This window comes from Amphibalanus amphitrite, unplaced genomic scaffold (genome assembly GCF_019059575.1).
Source record: "Amphibalanus amphitrite isolate SeventyFive unplaced genomic scaffold, NRLGWU_Aamphi_draft 000017F_arrow, whole genome shotgun sequence".
Classification (NCBI taxonomy): Eukaryota; Metazoa; Arthropoda; class Thecostraca; order Balanomorpha; family Balanidae; genus Amphibalanus; species Amphibalanus amphitrite.
Window position 1 is genome coordinate 1,301,430 of NW_024881513.1, and position 21,604 is coordinate 1,323,033.

At 55.0% G+C, this 21,604-nt stretch overlaps 1 protein-coding gene across 2 annotated transcripts in view; it reads right to left on the bottom strand.

The window, feature by feature from the left end:
* Positions 1 to 3,156: 3,156 nt before the first annotated feature.
* Positions 3,157 to 21,604, bottom strand: part of LOC122387616 (homeobox protein engrailed-1a-like) — a 41,885-nt gene continuing 23,437 nt past the window's right edge. For both annotated transcript variants that reach the window (XM_043377981.1, XM_043377974.1), the window contains one exon: positions 3,157 to 4,600. In XM_043377981.1, the coding sequence (XP_043233916.1) occupies positions 4,296 to 4,600 (305 nt within the window). In that variant the 3' untranslated portion in view covers positions 3,157 to 4,295. The remainder of the gene's footprint in view (positions 4,601 to 21,604) is intronic.

The window sequence follows — 21,604 nt, forward strand, 5'->3', positions numbered from 1 at the left end:
GGCGCGCGCTATTTAGTAGTTATGACAGCCGAGCGGTCTCGGCGCCGACTGGCGGCCCTAATTGGTCCGGGGGTCCGCCGGGAGCCGGCCGGGGTGGTCCGCGGAGGGCCGCAGGACCGACAGCTGGCCGCCGACTCCCCCCCCCGCCCTGCCCCTCCGCCCCCGCGGCACCCCTCGTAGCTGCCTGTGACCAACGAGAATAACACGGAATGACGAGGCAAGGAGAAGCAGATAATAGCCATTGATCGTATCCCTTCTGCCGTATCCGAGAGCAGCTCATTGTGCGCCGCATGATACAGAGCCACCAATCGTATTGTTAGCTTATTAAGTGCACGGCAAGGGCTGCAATTATTCTGGCAAGCGTGAAACTCTGTATATCATTCATTCGTGATTTATTTCGGCATGCAGGATGAGCCGCCGGCTGTGAATAATTTCGTCTTCATTGCATGTTCTCGAGCTCTATAGGAGCCGGCCGTCTATTGGCCAGGAATGTCCATGGCGGCCGGCCGGCTCAGCGGACGTTCATTAACGTCTCAAGGGCGCGGCTAATGTCTTCTTTGCAGCCGGGCCGCCGCACCGGCCTCAGACAGCACGGCCGAAAGCGCCACGGACAGACACGGAAAGGCCAGGGCGGTCCGTGGACAAAAATGGCTTAACTGAGGACATATTGACCAAGTGCGGTTTTTTATATCTTCTTCAGGGCGGCGGAACGGAGAGGGCACCGGGGTTCGTGCCCCGCTTTGATTTTGGCATTTTAACCCTCGCCGGACCTATTGGTTTTCTACATGCGCGCCGGCCGAGGGGGGGCGGGTACGACCCCCCCCCCCTCGCCGTTTCGCCCCTGGTGGAGCTAGCGCGTCGCGGAAAAAACAAGCGTGTGCGCCGTTACGAGACGCAGAGATTGGTACACGATTTTAAGGTCCTAGGTCAACCGGTGACCTCTGAGGTCAGGTCAAGTGCCCCAAGGTACGGTTCAGTTTTTGGTGAATAACTTCGCAAAAAACGGCCGCAGAGCCGCGATTTTGGCAGCATCGTGTTTGCCTAGCTCAGGCGCGTCGAATGATATACTTTTTGTTCGGGTCAGGTCAACTTAGGGTGTTGACCTCAGGTCAAGGTCAGGTCAGCACCCCCAGGTCACGAAGTTGGTCGAAAGAGGTCATGTCGCATATCATTCGATTCGGCAGGTCTTCCTGAGTCCATTGGTGGCTTTCTCGACTCGCTAGCTCAATTTGATCGGGAGTTATTGACGAACAACTAATATGACCTTGATGACGTCATAAATGACGTCACGCAAGGTTAACATTGCAAAAGTGACGCATCTCACCTTGCAAGAAGTGCATCAAATCACGATTCTGTGTGCTTGAGATAGTTGGAGATCGTTCCCGGCGCCAGAATAGCAGTTTTCATTTTTCCCCATTGACTTATAATGGTGAGGTCACGAAAATGACCTGACCTCATATGACCTTTAGGAAAAATCCGAGATATACAAGTTGTGAGACTCATAATGGATACTAGATCCTGCAAGTTTCATTTCCCTGTGACATCTCCTCTGGCAGTGAGGGCGTTGCGAAGTTGCGACATCTGAAGACCGTGCAGAGGTTCACTTATGACGTCATAGGTCAGTGACCTGACCTGACCCCAAAATGCGGTTGGTGTCAAAAGATGCGGCTTGGATCAAAGGTCAGCTATGCCAAGTTTCAGCTCTCTATCGCCAGCGTGTTCGGAGCTATCGCGAAAAAAAACCCCTATGGGGGGCGGCACCCGCCTCCCCCCCCCCTCGGCCGGCGAGGGTTAACATTAGCCCTATGGGCGTTGCATGGAAAGAATGGGACCAAAAGTCGGCAGTGCCCTCCCCCCCCTTAATTGAAGGTGTTCCGCCGCTACTGTAAATGACTATGTTTCATTTGTAGTTTCGGGCTACACTGAGTTGAAAAATTATCAGAAACTATTATTCAGGCTTTATTGAGTTGCCTTTGTTTTGTTCACTGGTTTTCAACAAGGCAAATACTCAATAAGGGGATAACCTATCTGATATTGATCTGAAAACAGTCTTAAACTGTAACATGAGCAAAGAATTGAAAATGCTATACAATAGTTCTGTCACATTTTAAAACATTCCGTTACTCATTCCGGAATATAGGTAAGACAATAATTACATGAGATAATGCAATAATCAAGGTCATCCCAGACAGTGACCTTGACCTTGAGTTTGACACCAATCTGAACATGACCAGTGAACAGGGTAACTCAATAAAACCGAAGTATTTTGTTTTTAATAATTGTTCACCTCAGCGCAGCGCGACACTAAAAACGAAACATAGGAACATATTATCTAGCATTGGAGAATCGTCGCGTGTCCAGTGTTCCTGGTTTATGTAGAGAAGAGCATGAATCAAAGGTAACTTCATTGGTATATTCAGATTGTGTCTTTCAAGCAATAGGCATTGTAAGCAATTAACCTAATTGACTGACTCAAACTACTAACGTGCTGCACACAATAGACACGGCTTTACTTGTTGACGTTTTTTTTAAGAAACTGTTTGTCTAAGGGAAGTTTTATATAATATTGTTATCACTGTCAGGAATATACCGTGCCGTCTGTCTCTGTTCTGTAGCGATATGTGCCGACTGCCCCGCTCCGCTATCGAGTGGGCGGTGCCGCGGGCCGGTCGGGGAGAGTGGCTCGTCGCTCCGCCGCCTTCCACCGCTCCCCTGGCGCTCCCCGGGCGCTCCCCGGCGGCCCGGTGTCGGGGCGGCGCCGCCGCTGACGGACTGTGACGGACTGTCATAGCTGTGACAGGTTCCACCCCCCCCCCCTCCCCCATCGGTGGCCGACACTGCAGAGCGGCCGCTCCCCCCGCCGGCGGCGGAAGGGGGTCCGCGTGGGGTCGGGACCACCCGCGTCGGCCGTCCCCGGCTCGTTAGTGACACGCACACAGACAGACAGAGCGGCAGAGCGGCAGAGCGGCGGGCGCAGGTCGTAATTAGACACCGCGGCCGGCTAATGCGCGGCGATGGTCGGCCGATGAAGATGTCTCCGCGCCGAGACCACCCAGGAGCTCCTGACTAGGCTGCCGATTCCTGCGACAAGGGTCCAAAAACAGCCCGCCAAGAGATCGCCGAGATTCGAGCCGCGCCGAAAACACACACACAAGCTCCGGAGGACACTCAGCTATAATCTTGGTAACATGTGTACACAAATTGAGAGCGTTTATATTACAATTCACACCAATGTCAGGAGCGGTCGGCTTCAGAGAGCGGCGGCACTGCAGGCTCCAGCCGGCTCCGCTCCGCTGCAGTCGATGTATACGGTACACTCGCACCCGGTCAGCTCTCATAGGATCGCAGCCTGCGCTATACGTCAGTCCGCAGCCCGCTCGACGCGAAATAATATGGTGACGTCGCACATAGCGCGCGCCTTTTCTGTCCTAATAGGTTCTACGGCCGCGTTTACATAGTTGCCGGCCGGCGGCACACACATGTCCAGACCAGTCCCTCTCAGCGCGGACCGCGGCCGGCCGGCGGTACAGCCAGACCACTCCCACTGAGGGCAGACTGCGCACCGAACCAGTCCCACCTCAGCAGTCAATAAATAATTAAAACAATACCGCAATAACAATCAAAATGCACAGACTAGTGTGATGCTCCGGCGACTACGCCTCTGCTACTGATCTAGCCCACCCTACTGCGAGGCCCGCGGAGGCCCCACGTCGCCGTCTGCGCCGCCGAGCCGGAGCTCTGACGGGCTGACTCTCCCATCCCTGTGGCGTCGGCGGCGACTGAGCCACCCGCCGCGCCACCGAGGGCACCCCCGACTGCGCCGACCTCCAGTCACACTGCTTTGGCAAGAGCTGCAGGTGGCGGCAGCGGCCACCCGACTGTTCGATGGAGTCGAGTGTCGGTCGGCCGCCGCGCCGCAGCAGCGGTGGTGGACTCCTAGACGCCTCCCAGCCAACTGGCTGCAGCACGCCCTCTCCTATAATTGAGCTCATCCTATCAGAATGCACGCGCACGTCCGAACTTTCGCGAGCAACTCTGACTGAGCACTAACTGTAGCGGCGTCTAGTCCGACCGATGCTGAGCCTGACAATTACTGAGCCAGAACATTGCGTATCTAGTGAGAGTCGCTGCTTACATGAATCAGACCAGCTAAACCGTACGACTGAATTCACATCCTAATGCCTTTCAGCCAGATACAGACTCGCACAGCGGGGGCGAACTCTATGAGAGTGAGACCACAGCCGCGCCTACGTACGGCTTCCTCCCGAAGGCTGGCGCGGGGTCCGGCCGGCGCCTCAGTCCTCGTCGTCAACGGGAACAGTGGCGTGGTTGTAGAGCCCCTCCGACATCAGCGAGAGCGCCAGCGGGTTCCGCAGGCCCATCGACTTCTTGATCTTGGCGCGCTTGTTCTGGAACCAGATCTTGATCTGGGACTCGTTGAGGCCGAGCTCGTTGGCCAGGTCCTGGCGGCGCTTCTCGGTGAGGTAGCGGTTCTCCTGGAACTCCACCTTGAGTCGCGCCAGCTGCTCGGACGTGAAGGCCGTGCGCGGTCGCTTCTCCTCGGGCGGCTTCCGCTTCTTGACCTTCCGCACCCGGGGACCTGCCGGCGCAGCACGCTGAGGTCAGGGCGGCGCACAGTGGACGCGGGCGGGGGTCGGACGTCAGGGCGGCGCAGAGTGGACGCGGGCGGGGGTCACTGTACTTAAATCGGCTACTGGACAAGGATCTCCATAACTTGGCCTTTGATAGGAGCACGAACAGGGGCATAGCTACAACAGTGTGACACATTGTTGCGTTCCATTTAATGCTGGATGTCGAAGGAAAGTAGCTTCTTCACACTGTGAACATAAGTACAAAAAAAACGAGAGGAGCTCGTGTTCCATTATGCTCTCGAATACGTGATACACTTGACATTTGCGACGGCAGCCTGATTGCCGACATGCGATGTTCGGCTGGCGTGTGGCGTAGTGCTGGTGCCGTACACCCGCTCATTAGCGCTGGAAAGGTCGACTCGTCTGGAGTAAATCATCAGCCGTGACGGACGGCCTGTGTCACGGCTGGCGCGTGCTCGTTTGGGAGACACCGACATGAAATGTCATCGACGGCCCGGGCCCGGGCTGAATCGGCTCACCAAGCACACAGACTGCATAGCATTGTACCTAATGTATGAATGTGTATGCTGTGCAGTGTACAGTGTTTTGTGTGCTCTCGTGGTAAGGAAAGTGAAACGGGCTTCCAGCATACCGCGACAGAGCCGAAGAAGCAGCATTCGTGGGTGCTGCAATCAGCGCACTACATCCGAGCTACAGTCACCATCCGTCTCATCCCGCGGCTAATGAGCAACTGGACAGCTAATGGATTGTGGGCTAATTTATTTCTTAATGCATCACTAGAATCGCTGATAATGAACGCCTGTACATGCAATTTGCCACTTAATTATGGGCGCCATGGAGGATTGGATAACTACCGATGAATTAAAAAAGGCAGAGCTGCAGCACTGCAACCGCTCCACTGTCCCAGAATAAGATGTTGGACGTTAAGCCGAAGACCAGAATCAGATGTTGGACGTGAAATCAAAGACGAGAATAAGATGTTAGACGTGAAGCCAAAGAGGGCAGTTTTGTTCAGCTGCTGCGTATGGTTCGCCATTATCCTACCTTCACCCGTTGGTCACTGATTCCAGCTGCAAGTCATTTGTTTGGAATCACGCACGGCCCCCGTGATTGCGGTGTTCGTTTCGATTGGAAATCGAGTTCCCTCCGGTTTGTCCCTCCGATTCAGGTCAGCTAAGTGCCCTCAGCGAGTCTCTTCTCCTGTCCTGTCCATTTCTTCCTCTCCTCTTATCTCACCTCCTCCCAGCCACACCCCTAGCCTTCCCCAGCCTCCCCTAGCCTCCCCTAGCCTCCTCTTAGCCTCCCCCAGCCTCCTCTTAGCCTCCCTCTCCCTCCCTCGGTCTCCTCCCAGCCTCCCAGCCTCCCCGCCCTCCCTCGGCCTCGCCGCGCTCGGCCGGCCGATCTCATTAGGCGATAGGTGCCGGCTCGCCGGTCGGCCGGCGGCGGCGCCCGAGGCGCCCCACCTGGAGCCGAGCCCGGCGCTGCAAATTACGCCGAGCGACCACCGGCCAATCAGTGCGGCCGCCGAGAGCGCGCGCAAATGGCCGGCCGGCCGCGCGACCCCGCCGGGGGCACAGCCCGGCCGGCCGCCGCCGCCGCGGACAGCGGTGCTGGGGAACGGAGCGCCATACCCGCCTAGTGGTGCAGTGTGCCCAGGCCCTGTTCAGGCCTTTCTTAGTCGTATCTTTCACTTTCAGGATAGACACAGCCTGCCAAAGTTTGCAGGCACTGATTCAATCGGGAGAAAACCCTGCTGCAAATTAATCGGTTCAGCTGTAATAGCTTCCTCTGGCGGAGTCGCTGCCTTCCCAAGCTCACGCCATTCCGCGCCGCCACGCTCGAGCAGCGCCTCTTTCTTCGTCAACACACCGGCGGAAATTGGCTCTGTCTACGGCGCCGCGACGGCGGAAGTGGCGTGAACGATTCGTCGGCACGGCGCGCCGCCGACGCCTCGGCCGCGCCGCGTCTGTCGCCGTGACGCTCTCTAATCAGCACCTATAAAGAATTGAGGAGGCGCGGTGGGAGTGAGCCCGGCCGGGCCGGCCACCGACCGCCGACAATGCACCGGCTGCACAGCCATTACGGCAGACAGCGGGCCGGGCCCGAATCAATTACAGACGGCGACGTAACCGGCGCGGCTAATCTGCGGCAAAGTGGCGCCGCAGTACATCGGTCAGCGGCCGCCGACGGCCGTGGGACGCGCTGCAGCCGATAGACACATGTGCTATTGTACGAGCACATACAACTGGGCGGCACACCGGCCGCCGGCGCTCGGCAGAGGACTAAGATAATGTATGTATACGGCGATTTACCCGCTGGCAGCGCAGGTTCCGAGGCCGCCTCCACTCCCCGTCTGGCCGAGCACCTATGAACCGAGCCATGCGCCTGGCGCGACATCCTGCTACACTGGACTTTTGCAGGTAATCGAGCCGGATTACAGGCCACTCGACACAACAAACACGCGTCTCTACAAGGCTCACTTGGAGACTCGTGCTGGAGTGCCTGCTAAGCTCTCAGGGCTCCGGTCATTTGTTCCAGGTGTTCCCACGGAACTAGCATAGCTTGCGGGCTTCAAATCCGGAATCCCTACTCCTTGTATTGGGGAAGAAGGCATGATATAGGCTGTTGTAGTGTGAGCATTGAGTGTGGGAGGCTGTCGCCTCAGCGCCGCGGGGCAGGGCCGGCCGGCCGCAGCCCGCCCTGTCCTCTCCGGTGTGGACGGAGGCGTACATCTGGCGCACAGGAGTGTCCCCGGCGGCCGTTTGCTCCAGTTTCGGGGCCATGCCGGCGCGTCGGACGGCACGGAGGGGCAGTCGGGTCGTAGACATGTGACAGCACGCCGGTGCGTAAGGGCGACCGACGAATACAAGGCAAATTGGAGAAGACGGCCTTTTACAAGCTATTTCGGCAGCATGCCTGAAGAGAGCGATGGTGCAGTGACGCGGCAGTGATCGTCACCGCTTGCAACGACTTGCAACGGAGCTGTCGAGGCAGTGAGAAGCAGGGCTCGCCCAGGAGCCGTGGCGTCTGCCGTGGACCCCGCCCGTCACCTCGTCCGTCCCGGTGGCTGCTGCTGGACTGGCCCGTTGGAGGATACAGCCGGCCGGGAGGATCGGCAGATACGGCGAGGTGGACTGCGACCGGCAGAAGAACCTAGTGCCGCTGGACTAACCGGACACTGAGCGGCTGGACCGCTCTGTGCAATGCTCTGGCGAGTGATGCTCGCAGTGAGTGCTCTGGCGAGTGATGCTCGCAGTGAGAGTGATCAGATGGCGAGTGGTGCTCGCAGTGAACGTGTTGGCGAGTGATGCTCGCAGTTAGTGCGCTGGCGAGTGATGCTCGCAGTGAGTGCGCTGGCGAGTGGTGCTCGCAGCGGTGAAGGTGACAGCCGGTGGGGCTGTGGAGGAGCGGCAGCCGGTGGGGCTGTGGGAGTAACAGCCGATGGGGCTGTGGAGGTGGTGGCATTCGGTGGGGCTGTGGGAGTGGTGGCAGCCGGTGGGGCTGTGGAGGTGGTGGCAGCCGGTGGGGCTGTGGGATTGACAGCCGGTGGGGCTGTGGAGGTGGTGGCATTCGGTGGGGCTGTGGGAGTGGTGGCAGCCGGTGGGGCTGTGTGGTGTGGTGGCAGTCGCCGGGACTTTGTATAGGATGAGTGTTCGATTGTTTATGAACTGGTGTGTTTTGTGTGTGTTTGGCGTGAGGTGACCACGTGATTTTCTGCTTGCATTTATATGAACAGGAAATAAGGCACGTGGTTGAATGCGAGACAAGCTGTAGTTCCTGGATGTCATGTAGCAGGGTGTGCACTGTGCGTGCTTGTTTTACGTGGTTGGTCGTAGTTCATCGCACCCCTGCCAAGCGGGAGCGAGTGGTGCACGCCGTGCGACGTTTCTGATAATTTGGTGGCATCTGTGGCCTGTGACAAATTTGGTGAGCCTGGCCAAGCGCATTTCCATGTCAGGCGCGGCAGGTAAAATAGATTCTTGAATGATTGGGGAAGGCATATGGACTTAATGCTTGCTGACTGTTCGATTAATTCGATTCGATTAGGCTGTCTGATTAATGTCCTCGGATTACCTGGGTGGATATGTGTGTATGTTCTGCAAGGCTGTCTGGATGTGTGGTGTATGTTGTGCTAAAGTTTTTAGTAGTTGATTCTTGAGAATCAGGGGAAGGTGTAGTGTGAGCATTGAGTGTGGGAGGCTGTCGCCTCAGCGCCGCGGGGCAGGGCCGGCCGGCCGCAGCCCGCCCTGTCCTCTCCGGTGTGGACGGAGGCGTACATCTGGCGCACAGTGTCCCCGGCGGCCGTTTGCTCCAGTTTCGGGGCCATGCCGGCGCGTCGGACGGCACGGAGGGGCAGTCGGGTCGTAGACATGTGACAGCACGCCGGTGCGTAAGGGCGACCGACGAATACAAGGCAAATTGGAGAAGACGGCCTTTTACAGCTGTATGCAACGCCGGTAGAATACTATACGTAGAAATATTTATTATTTGCTATTAATGCACATGAAGGTCTTATTGGTATTCCTCACTGGTAAGATAACGAGCAAGGTTTTACATGGTTTTCCCATGCAAACACCCAAAGCAAATGGTAATAATGATCGTTCAATTCCAGTCTAGCGGGCACGGACCGTGAAACATAGCCTTAAAGTGATAACGGATCGAGTCAACATATGTGCACCCATGCGTCACAACTCGTTTCCAGCCTGTTGGTGCCGCGCGGGCGCTGGTGTCGTGCCTGCGCCTGTACGAGTAGTCGGCATCCCGCTACACTGTACACCCAGACCACTCCAAACGCACCGAGAGCACAGCCATCACCGCAGCAATGCCGATCAATAGCCCATTCACCCGATTCAGACAATCAATAGCTCCGTGTATGGATCTGGACGCACCTAAACACATAGGCGGCGGAACGATTTGAGACAAGGGGGGGCACCAGCTCAAGGAGCCAAACCTAGGGTACCCCCAAATCCTGTTTTCTCATCGGATTTAGGCCACTTATTTTTCGTCACAGCCCGGACACGATGATTTTTCTTTTTTTTTCTTTTTTTTTTACTAAACGAAAATGGCAGAACACCCCCGTATGTGTGGTTAACTTTAAGCTGATCCTCAAGTACCTATGTGTTTGTCTCTTTCTTATTCTCGTTTGATAAATTCCATTAACCCTCGCCCGACGAGGGGGGGTTGATGCAACCCCCCCAAAGTTTTTCGCAAATAACGTAAAAACGGCGGCGCGTAGCGCCGCCAAATTTGGCATACCCTCTGGGGCAACATTTTCGCACCTTTCCTGAAAATTTGAAGTCCCAGTTTTTTCAGGTCAGGTCACCAGGTCACAAAAACCGGTACAAGGTCAGGGGAAAATTGGACTAGCTTAGCGGCAACTGAATTCCAAAGTTCACTAAAATTGGTAACAAAGTATACCATTCGATGCGCACTGACGTCCTGAGTTCACTGGTGCTTTTATTTTTGCTCTATCTTTGCTTGGTAAAAAGTTATAAGCGAAAATGTTTAACATGTTTAAGCAAAATTTTTGCATTCATACCCCCAAAACCCCCTAAATATTGACTTAGAGTCACCAAACTTTCCTAGGGGCGAGATCTCCCATGGACCCACCTACCCTGTAAGTTTGTCGTTTCTAAGTGCCATAGGAGCCAATCGCGAGGGGGGTCGTACCAACCCTCCCCCCTCGCCGTCCGTGTTATGGAAAAGGCCCTCGCCTGGCGAGGGTTAATCCTACATGTATCAAATTACCAAGAAGCCATTGCAGTACTAATCAGTGGCGAATCCCAGGGGGAGGTCACATGGGTCATGACTTTGGGCCTGGGGTCACCACATGCCTGCCAGGAGCACCACAGGCCTGACAGCCGACAGGGGCACCACAGGCCCGCCAGGGGTACCACAGGCCTAGCAGGGGCACCACGGGCCTGTCAGTGGCACCACAGGCCTGTCAGGAGCACCATCGGCCTAGCAAAAGCACTACAGGTCTTCCAGGGGCACCACAGACCTGCCAGGGGCACCAGAGGCCTGCCAGGGGTACTATCGGCTTCGCAGGGGAACCACCAGCCTCGCAAGGGCACCATGGGCCTGTCAAGGGCACCACAAGCCTGTCGTTGGCACTTTAGGATTGTCAGGGGCACCACAAACCTGTCAAGGGCACCTGCGTTCTAACAGGGGCACCACAGGCTCGCCAGGGGCACCACAGACCTGCCAAGGCCCAGGGACACCACAGGCCTAGCAAGGACACCACAGGCCTGTCAGGGGCACCACGGGCCTGTCAGGACCCATGGCACCTAAGTCATGTGCAGGGCCCACCGTGGGCTTGTCAGGGGGCAGGGTAGGTAGGTACCACAATCTTTCCAGGTGCACCAGCGGCCTAGCAGAGGCACCAGTCATCACACGACTAACCAAAAATAAAGAAAATAGAAAACTGAAAATAGGACACCACCAAAAGTGGCCGAAATCCGTTGAGGTTTTCATTTTGGGTATAGGTAGGGGCACCACTTCGATTCATGACCCTTCCCTTGGAGTTTTCCCGAATCCGCTCCTGGTACTAATGCATCAAATTTAAGGGGGGGCACCTTGCTATTGGTGCCCCCCTTGCAGAATTCAAGGGGGGGCACGGTGCCCCGGTGCCCCCCCGTTCCGCCGCCTATGCCTAAACATTAGTTTTAGTCACAAGCCGATCATGTGTGCAAAATTCCGCACACAGACATAACAACTTCAAATGGCTGTATAAGAAATGCACCATATCCCGAGCTCCGTATTATCGCCATTTTCGAATTACATGCGGCGGTCGCTCGGTGCGAGCAATGGCCGCCACGCAGCGCCGTGGGCGGCTGGCTGTTTTTACCCGGGGCGCAGAACACAACAGGCCAGGGCACGACTTGTAATCAACACGTCTGGCGCGCCACTCGGACCGTGGCGTGTTTGTTTTTGTGAAACATGCCGGGCACCGCGCCCAGAGGCCAGGTTCGCTCTCCGCGCCGCTGACCCAGCAGTGAGGTCTGGTCCCAGGGCCGCTGGCAGCAGTGGGGTCTGGTCGTGTGGCCGCTGACAGCGGTGGGGCCTGGTCCAGGGGCCGCTGGCAGCAGTGGGGCCTGGTCCTGTGGCCGCTGACCCAGCAGTGGGGTCTGGTCCCGGAGCCGCTGACAGTACCTAGTGGGGCCGGTCCCAGGGGCCGCTGACAGCAGTGGGGCCTGGTCCCGGGGCCGCTGACAGCGGTGGGGTTAGGTCGCGGGGCCGCTGGCAGCAGTGGGGCCTGGTCCAGGGGCCGCTGGCAGCAGTGGGGTCTGGTCCCGGGGCCGCTGACCCAGCAGTGGGGCCTGATCCCGGGGCCGCTGACAGCGGTGGGCCGTGGGGTCTGACCCAGCAGTGGAGTCTGGTCCCGGGGCCGCTGGCAGCAGTGGGGCCTGGTCGTGTGGCCGCTGACAGCAGTGGGGTCTGGTCCAGGGGCCGCTGACAGCGGTGGGCCGTGGGGTCTGACCCAGCAGTGGGGCCTGGTCCCTAGGCTCTTACAGCAGTGGGGCCTGGTCCCTGGCTCTGACAGCTCAGTGGGGTCTACATAGTGCCACTTTGCCAGTGGCGTCGAGGGCTACACGAGCCGGGACCTGTTCTGTTCAGCCCCGCCGTTTGATTAGAACGTGAAAAATGAAACTGGAATGACTAGACTGATCTAATTTCAATAAAATCATCTGTCAAAGTACCAAATAGCTGCAGACAGCAGACTGGTGACTGTAGCGCGCTGGATTAGCTGGTTCCTACTTTCTACACTTCCTATATCCTCAGCTGGACTCGTTGGAGCGCTGCGAAGCGTCGGAGCGCCCCCCCCCCCCCAACCTGAGCCGCTGCGGGCCAGCGCTGTCCCGTGGTCAGCCCATTAACCAGCCTGCCGTTCATACGGCTATTTTCCTAACGTCGCGTGTTGGTCCGGCCTGGTGAAAAATTGTTTCTCATTCATACTATGTCATGCTGCATATATCAGGCCGGAGCCCGCAATTGAGCGCCTCGGAGAACATTAAGACAGCGTCCCGACGCCCCCAGTCGCGCGACCCTGATGGGGATATCATGCACTGGCACTTAATCTCTCTTGGAACGTGCAAATTCCACGCGAATTACAGGTATTCAGCTGCCCTGGGCGGAAAGCACCGACATTAATTTTCGACGGGCCCAGAGGGGCAGCTTCAATTGAGTAAACTCCGTTCAGTCCCGTCAGCCGTATATGTATAAGTTGAGGTCAGGGAGCAGCCGTGTGCCTGCTGAAATGCTGATCTACCCTAAATATCTTGCCTGTGGCTTTTGGTGGAAAAATGTTGCATGCTGTTGTTAGAAGGAGATAGTATGCTTTGCGTACATACTTGTTAGTGTCACATCACGCATCAGAAAAAGGCTTTTAGTAAGATGGCCAACCGTATGCTGGCTCGGACAGAATCTCAGCTATTGTTTGTGATTCAGATAAGTAGGTATCCACTCTCAGCTTGTAACTACAATGCACAAGCACATGCAAAGTCCCAACCTTTATCCAGCATTTGCATAAGCTCGCATTTAAAAACACTCGCCTTTTCCAGGCATATTTAACATGCAAATGCTTTCAGCTGCCCATACAAAGTTTGTTGATTTAAAACAAAAATGCATATTCCCAGTGTCAGTGCAATGAAAGAATGTAGGCTGTAACTACGTGCTAATGGCATATGAGCCCGGTGAATGCCAAGAACAGCCGGTGGGCTGAGCGGGACCGGGGCTGGTCCATACAGCCGAATGAATTCTTATGGGGAAGTGGCAATAAGTAAAAATCCCTCCTGGGCCACTGTAGCCCTCAGGTCTGGACCTCAGCAGCCCTGGGCTACGCTGCGGCCTTCACCCCCGGGATGCAGTGGAGCCACAGCGAGCAATAGGTAATTAATTTTCACTATTGCCCGCCACCCCATACGGTATTCATATACTAAAAGGACTACACGTACCGCGGTGAAGAAAGACATTCTATGCCAAAACATATCAAACTCATAGCAAATCCCAGCTGATTTAATAAGCGGCAGGTATATACGACTGAACTTTGCTCTCGATAAGGTAATCTGTATAATAAACAGTGTGCTACCACTGTACCAGCACATGATTTACTGTGGATAAGTTAATCTGTATACTCGTAATAAACGGTGTGCTACCACTATACCAGCACATGACCGTAGTTTCCCTATTTCATTCCCATCTCGCTTGGAAGTTTGAGCACCCGTCCCCTCTCTCGTTTTGTTTCATTCCGTTTCAGAACACAGCAAAAATGTTACCCGGGAGCGGAGCCGCTCCCCTCCCAAGCACCAAATTAAATTCCGCGAGCGGCGTAATCTCTCCGCCTGTCCCCCGGCGCTAATGTTATGTAATGACTCGGCAAACGGCCGGCCGACGGCTGTAAATGTTATCGCCCAGCCACCAGCAGCCGCTCAATGAAACGCCAACGCCCCACGGAAAACTTATAAATCGCCGGCCAAATTGAAAAGCAGGGCGAGTCAGTCGGGACGGCCGCACAGAGATTCGTTCCCGTCATTCGACCCTCTTCCGAACTGAGACTCATTTTATAACAGATGGAGTATCATTGTAAATGACTGAGTTGCACATAGTATTTGAAATGCAGCTACAAATGCTAATTTTCAAGCTGTGTTTTGCAGCTGTATGTATAACTGCACATCTTTGAATTCATACCTTTAGCTGGCATTTTGACGCTTCTGAGTAAAATGGGCTATTCTGAGATCAGAGGTTAAGAAGTGATAGCTTACGCCTCCATCAACGTTTGATATGTCCACGGCAAAGCAGGGCGTTCTCGATAATTTGCTTGATGTTACAGACTCAATTCCCTCGCTGTGTGAAATTCCGCTTTGCTGGGCTCAGTGTGACTGTTTGGTGATAAGAGAATCGCGGAGCCCAGGCCCTTCGACAGTGGTGATTTATGACACTTTTTACAGACTCTAGGAGCTAATGAGATTTATTGGGCATATATCTCCTAAGTTAGACATTTGTTGCACACATACGCCATCGCTAAGCCTTTGTGTTTGTTCTGGCCGTCCCCCGACAGATATATGTTTATTTTACTAATTGCTAGGAAAACCCGAGATAAGGCAACAAAACGGCGTCCTGTCAACACAAGAGTTACAATAATCAAAGTCCAGACAGCGACACTGTTCCCAGTGCTGTGTAGCGTGGTTGTCCGATTCCTAAACAAAAATGCATCATTACCGAAGTGTTGTAAATCACAGGGCAGTGGTCTCGGGGGTCCGCGTCGGCCGGCGGCCTGTCGCGTGGTTGGCGGACCAGGCTGGCGGAGCGACTGAGGGTCACCAGCCGATCTGATCGCTTCTAATGATGTTTGATTTCCGCACAGGATCATGAATACAGATGACGCGAGTTATTACTTGGCGTTAATGAGCTGTCTTTAGTTCGCTAAGCACATCGACAAATCAACAGAGGGACGGCTTAAGGCGCTGGGATGACATAGCTGTGCTATTAGTACGCTAATGAGTTAATGTACTACAGTGAATGGCTGACAAGGAAAGCAGGAACAGCGCTCAGGCTGTGCACCACCAACAGCGCAATGTGTGTGCCTAATTTTCTGGTTGAAGCTCTACATATACCGCAATGTTTGGCATGGGTCATTGCATGCAAAGGTGGCAGTGTCCTGGGACGATGTGTTCGTATTCCGTGACGATATGATATGAAGAACTTAACGCGGCATCTAGCTGTCGATTAGGTAACAGGTGAGTTTGTTGGTAAATTCAAATGCCAACTGCATTACCTACATACTGTTGAACGTTCTATAATACAGTACCCTTTATATTTAAAAAAGTTTCACTTATTTAGACCTACATAACTATCTACCTATGACTGAGCGTAGCCTAAGCACTGAGTTTCCGGAAGAGACTGCATGAATTTTTTCGAATATGAACCGCTTCATGAACGACAAAGCTTCTAAGCTGAACGAACGTGCCGTAATTAGGAAACACTTCGCTATCAAATGGTTGTGACCACAATCTACGAGTCTACGACCTACTGAACCTGCGCGGTTCAGATTTTGAGCGGAGGACCCAGCCTGGGATCGCTCTACCCCACATTAGAGTCCTGGTGACCCGCAGCTCGTTGTGTTCCCTGATCGTCTCTCTGCGAAATTGTCCCGCGCGGGCCGCCGGCGCCGCCCGTCTGCGGCACCGCGGCGACATTTGCGGCGGGGAACGGCGCACCGACACCGGCGGCGCCCGGTACTGACGGCTGGCCCGGGGCAGAGTGGACACCTCCTCCCCCGCCGCTCAGAACTCGGCACTGTTCATCGGCGGTGTGGCCGTGCTCGGCGGTCGGGCTGGGAGTGGGACGCGACAGAGCCCGCCCGCCGCGCCGCGCCTTGCACCCGGAGGACCGGGCGGACGGCGGCCGCAGATCGCGTCATTAGGCGAGTACCGCGGTCCGCTACTGCAGCCGCCCTGTCACCGGGCCGGGGCGGTGGGTGCCGGTCTCAGTGCCGGGACACTGGTGTAAATCAGCGCCAGCCACCGGTCCTGCCGAGAGACCCGGGCCGGGCCGGGACGCGTGACACTGCGCGGCAGGGAATGGGGTGCCTATTGGTTATGCCTGGGTGGACGCGAGTCCATGGCATCACATTGAGGAAAATTTCATGATGCAATAAAACATTCAATTGTCGTTTTTGGGAAAGATGTTTTTGTTGAATGAAATGTATTTTATCGATCGGTCTCAATATAGATCCGGTTGTTTTGATATCAGAATCACGTCGACGCGACCTCCTGTGTGACAGCCGTGGGTAATGATGCCGATCCGGCAGCCAGCCACCTCCAGCAGCCCTTAGCTACCCTCAGCTGCCCCAACTTCACTCAGCAGCTCCCAGTCGTCCTCAGCATCCGTCAGCCGTCCTCAGCTGGCCTCAGCTTCCCCAGACTATCCACACAGCTGCCCTCAGCAGCTCCTAGCCGCCCTAGGCAGCCCTCAGCGGCCCTCGGTTGCCCTCAGCCGCCCCCAGCTGCCCTCAGCTACCCTCAGCTTCTGTCAGCTGCTGCCAGTACCCCGTCCATCCCGGCAGCGCCCGCCCCGTCCACCCGCCGTCACCAAGTCAGCTGTCGTCACCGGTCACCCAGTGTCAGCTGTGGTCACCGGTCACCCAGTCAGCTTTGGTCACCGGTCACCCAGTGTCAGCTGTGGTCACCGGTCACCCAGTCAGCTTTGGTCACCGGTCACCCAGTCAGCTGTCGTCACTGGTCACCCAGTCAGCTGTCGTCACTGGTCACCCAGTCAGTGCTGTCTCCACTGGTCACCCAGTGCTGTCTTCACTGGTCACCCAGTCAGCTGTCGTCACCGGTCACCCAGTCAGCTGTCGTCACCGGTCACCCAGTCAGCTGTCGTCACCGGTCACCCAGTCAGCTGTCGTCACTCGGCGCCGGCCGCCGCCGGCCGCTCGACATCGCCATCAATTATTGTCTATAGCCTGATTATTCTATCATTTTTATGTACCAGCGGACCACCGGCGACGCGACGAGTTTTTCTGGCGTCGCAACCTCAGATAAGGCCTATCAGATGCCGATGAGAAATGGCCAGATGGCCTGATAGTCGGGCTTCGTGTGTTTGCGGCCGCTCGGCGGGCCTGCCGGAATCCGGCGGGCCGGCGGCAAACGGCCGGCCGCGCGCCGCTCGGGTCCGCGCGGACTGCCGCGCGCCGAGCTGTGGTCCGCGCGGACTGAGCTGGACGCCGCTGCCCGCTGCGGTCCGCGCGGCGACAGGACGGTACAGTGTACCACAGCGACAGGACGGTACAGTGTACCGGGACACTGCCACAGCAGCTGGCAGGGTGCTGACGCGAAAAATGGCCGTCCACTGCCGAGGGCGGAGCCGGAGGTGTCAGCGTCCTCAGTCGCCTTTCGATACGAACTGTCACCTTCCAGTCGGAGCAGCCACCGCACACAGCTGTCGTGAGACTGATGACAGCCTGTCCTGTCAGCGGCCAGCTGGCCGGGCTGCCCGGCAGCGGCTCGAGCTCGGCGCGCAGGCGGTGGTTGATCTTTATGCCGCAGAAACATGGCACGCCCGTTATGCCAAATGCAACTCACTTTCATCCTACGGCTGATGCCATTCGAATTTCAACATACGAGCGTCTCTCAGCACGTGAATACGAAATCGCTGGACGAGCCCGATAGCAGTTTTATTGGTTCGTGTTGTTCTTCCAATCCCTCCGACGCCTCACAGATCTGGCGTCGGGTGCTGCGTCCGTAAAAGGGCTTCGACTGAGGCTGCACAGCGCACGTGCCACTGCGGTGGGCCGGCCGCGGACTGACAGTGCAGGGCTGGCTGCGCTGGACACGGAGCTCGTGCCTTGGGATGGAGCTGGACACGGAGCTCGTGCCTTGGGCCGGAGCTGGACACGGAGCTCGTGCCTTGGGCCGGAGCTGGACACGGGGTTCGTGCCTTGGGCCGGAGCTGGACACAGAGGTCGTGCCTTGGGCCGGAGCTGGACAACCACGGGACTCGCGCCGGCACTTCGGGCTCCTGACCAGGAACGACTGAGTTGCATCCTGCTCCCGAGGAACAAATCGAGTTCCATCCTGCTCCCGAGGAACGAATCGAGTTCCGCCCTGCTCCCGAGGAACCGATCGAGTTCCGCCCTGCTCCTGGGAACGACTGAGTTCCGCTATGCTCCTGACGAACGGCTCAGTTCCATCCTGCTCCTGAGGAACGGATCGAGCTTTCCTAGCTGGGAGTCCGATGACAAGTGGATAAATTTGAGGGGTGGAATTTAAAGCAAAATGTCCCAGGAACGCAATGAGCACAAATTTTACCTTTGAGGTGATGTGGAACAAAGGTTATTTGGCAAAATAAATTATCTGGGGCGTCTTGCCCCAGGCTACCCTACAGCTTCTCCTATATGAAAATAGTTTTGAAATCCCTTTTGCCCTTTTGATCATTTTCTTTTCTGATCACTTTAAGGATGAAAAATCATAAAATTGTGGCAGAAAATAATTTGAGTAAAGTGGTAGGCATATTTTCGTTAAGAAGAACGCTCGATGCAAAGATGCAGTTTTAGTGTTAAATTTCAAATAATTTCTAGGTATTTGTTTAGTCATTCGTTAATGAAAGTTATTAGCAATGATGGCAAATGCTGCATGTACCTACCAGGTTAAGGTATTACGTTAACAATGCCAATACATTGCTTTATATCCCATTCCTACATCTATGCGTCCATCGGTGGATACTTTTGTATGTGAACAGATAAATTTCAGGGAAAGCATACCATTAGAACCTGTTCAACAAAGTTAAGAGCTAGATACTAAGATAAACGCTGTGTTTTTAAATAACTATATTTGATTTTACTAGTTTCACAGGAAAAAAGAACACTAAACAGGCGATGTCTCATTAAGGAAAAATGACAACTGATAGCATTCCGCCGAGCACTTTTCCTTGGTCGTCGCTTCGCCCACTGCAATGGCTCCCTCAAGAAAATCCATGCAGGCTCCCTCAGCGGGGCTCAATTTCGAAAACTTGAACAGGGAACCATTGTTTGTAGCTGCCCTCTCCACTTAGTAGTCTTAAACTCGACACAAATTACTGCCTCACAGTCCGCGGAGCCCTCGCCTTGCCAAATGCCTGATATATCACTGGCTAATCCGTGTTTGTGGTCCGTTTTACTCGACATACAGTAGCAAACAAATCCTCAAAAATACCGCCTAACACAGCCCAACACAGCCGCATAACTGCCGGCCATCAGAAACAATTAGAGCGGCTGGAATGCGAGCGTTCGCCGGCCGTCGAGTAAAAGTGTCCCGTTTTGCGTTTGTTAGGGCCGGAGTCTGACGAAAACAGGCGCGGCCCGTGTCCGATGCTAATAGCTGGCGTGTCGCCGGCGCCAATTACACGGCCGTCCGGCGGCGGGCCGTGTCCCCGTGTCCTGTCCGACGTGTCCCCGTGTCCTGTCCGACGGCCGGCCTGGTTAACACGTCCGAACGTCGGTACAGCGAGATAACGGGCAGGGACGGCGCCGCCCGGCCCGCTGACCGGCGGCCCAGTCGTCCGGGCCGAGACTGCACCTATCTCCCGTCTCCCACAGCCGACGTCACTCGGCAGTCCCAAAGGCACCAGCGTCATTTAAACATTGGTGTTGATCCATTCGCCCTCTCTAGGGCAATGTTTCTTCTGTTGGTATTTTATTGCTATCCACCCAATCTCTCCAAAGGTTCGTCCATTCATCCTTTTCGCTAATCATCTTCCCCACATCGTTATTTGTTTAGCTCATCCACTCCGCCAATCCCGACACTCGTCAGCCGCGGGTGCGGTCTTCCCACACCAGCCGCCCGACATCAGCCATCCGCGCCGTCTGCAGGGCTCAGCTCGGAATAATTCAGCGAGTCAACTGCTAATGTAATTAAAGTGACACGCCAGCAACAGATGGGGACCCGCCGCCGCTGCCGCCCGGTCTCAAACACGCAGGCCGCCGCCGCCGCAGCAGGGAGGGAGTTAAATCGAGAGCGGCGGTCGGTAACGCTATCACAGGCCGCCGGGCGGGGGTGGGGGGGGGGGGTCACAGGCCGCCGGGCAATGGATCCCGGGACCGGGTCACCGGCCGCCGGGCGAGGGATCCGGGGGGCACCGTGCGACGTCCTCATAGAGCCCACTCCTTCCAAGCAAGGAAAATGAGGACTGAAATTGTGAATCAATCACGGTAAGCAGCCGATGATAGATCGGCCTCAGAACGGTGAGCGATAACAGGTGGAATTTAAGAAGCGGCGGTGTGCTGGTCGTGTGGTAGTCTGGACTCTGTAGGGGCCATCTGGCCGATATAAGGGACACAAGGACCCGTACCAATACAGGGTCCCGTACAGGCAGTCTGGTGAATGGTGACACAGTCTGGTGAGTGGTAAGAGTGCCGCCGCGGCCGGTCCGGTGGGTGGTGACTAGTGGTGTCAATCGGTTACCGAAAATTTCGGTTACCGAAAAGATATGCTGACCGATTCGGTAATCGGTCGGTCAGGCCCCCAAAAATCGGACAATTTCGGTCACCCTGCCAGTGAAACCATTTTCAAAAAGAAAAAGTATTCCATTTTTGCCTAATTAAAATGAAATTTATTGGGATGTTAACGATAAAGAGTTGCAAAATTTCCCCCAAAGGCATTTCCTCCTAGGGAATGTTGTCATGAACATACCTATTACCTATGCTATGTTTTATGCTTATTTTTGTTTGTGTTTTATGTGAATTGTGTTAATAAAAAGGTATGAAAAAACATACCTATTACCAACCATTAGACTTACTAATTGATCGTGCTTTTGCAACATGAATGAGTAAGAGCATTCTTCCTTATAGAGCACTTCATGGGCCGGATAAATCCGTTATCCACGGATAAATCCGCGGACCGGATAGGATTGGATTCTAAATTTGTTAAAAAAGAACGGATATGGGCGGGCCGGATTTGGGAATTGAAGGTTGAACCCGGATCAAAACGGATCAAAATTTTAACATTCAACATTGAAGTTAAAAATTAACCTAATGTGTTAGGCGGCAGCAGAGGTTTGATTAAAGTAATAGGCATCATTTTATGACACTCACTTGTCACAAGACTTGTCTTCAAGTGGATAATGTATGCAATGTATGCATGGTTTTTGGAACCATGATGGTCTATGAGATGTATGGCTGTCTGGTCCCTTAGATTGAATTTGTTAGTCCAGTTTTGGGTGAAACCAGTTATTGGTGAAACGGATTATTGCGGATATTTTTTGGAAGTTTGGCTGCAATACGGGCCATGGGTGGGCCGGATTCTGATATTCAAAGAAAGGCGGATAATGGGCGGATCTGGATATGACTTGCCGGATATGGGCCGGGCCAGATCCTAAAAAGTCTATCCGTGAAATGCTCTACTTCCTTACATAGACCACAGTAGATTCTTGACAATTCTAATTAACCAAATCTTTGAAATGCTGAGGTCCATGTGTTCCTACCCTTAGCAATGTAACCTCTACCACGAAATGTA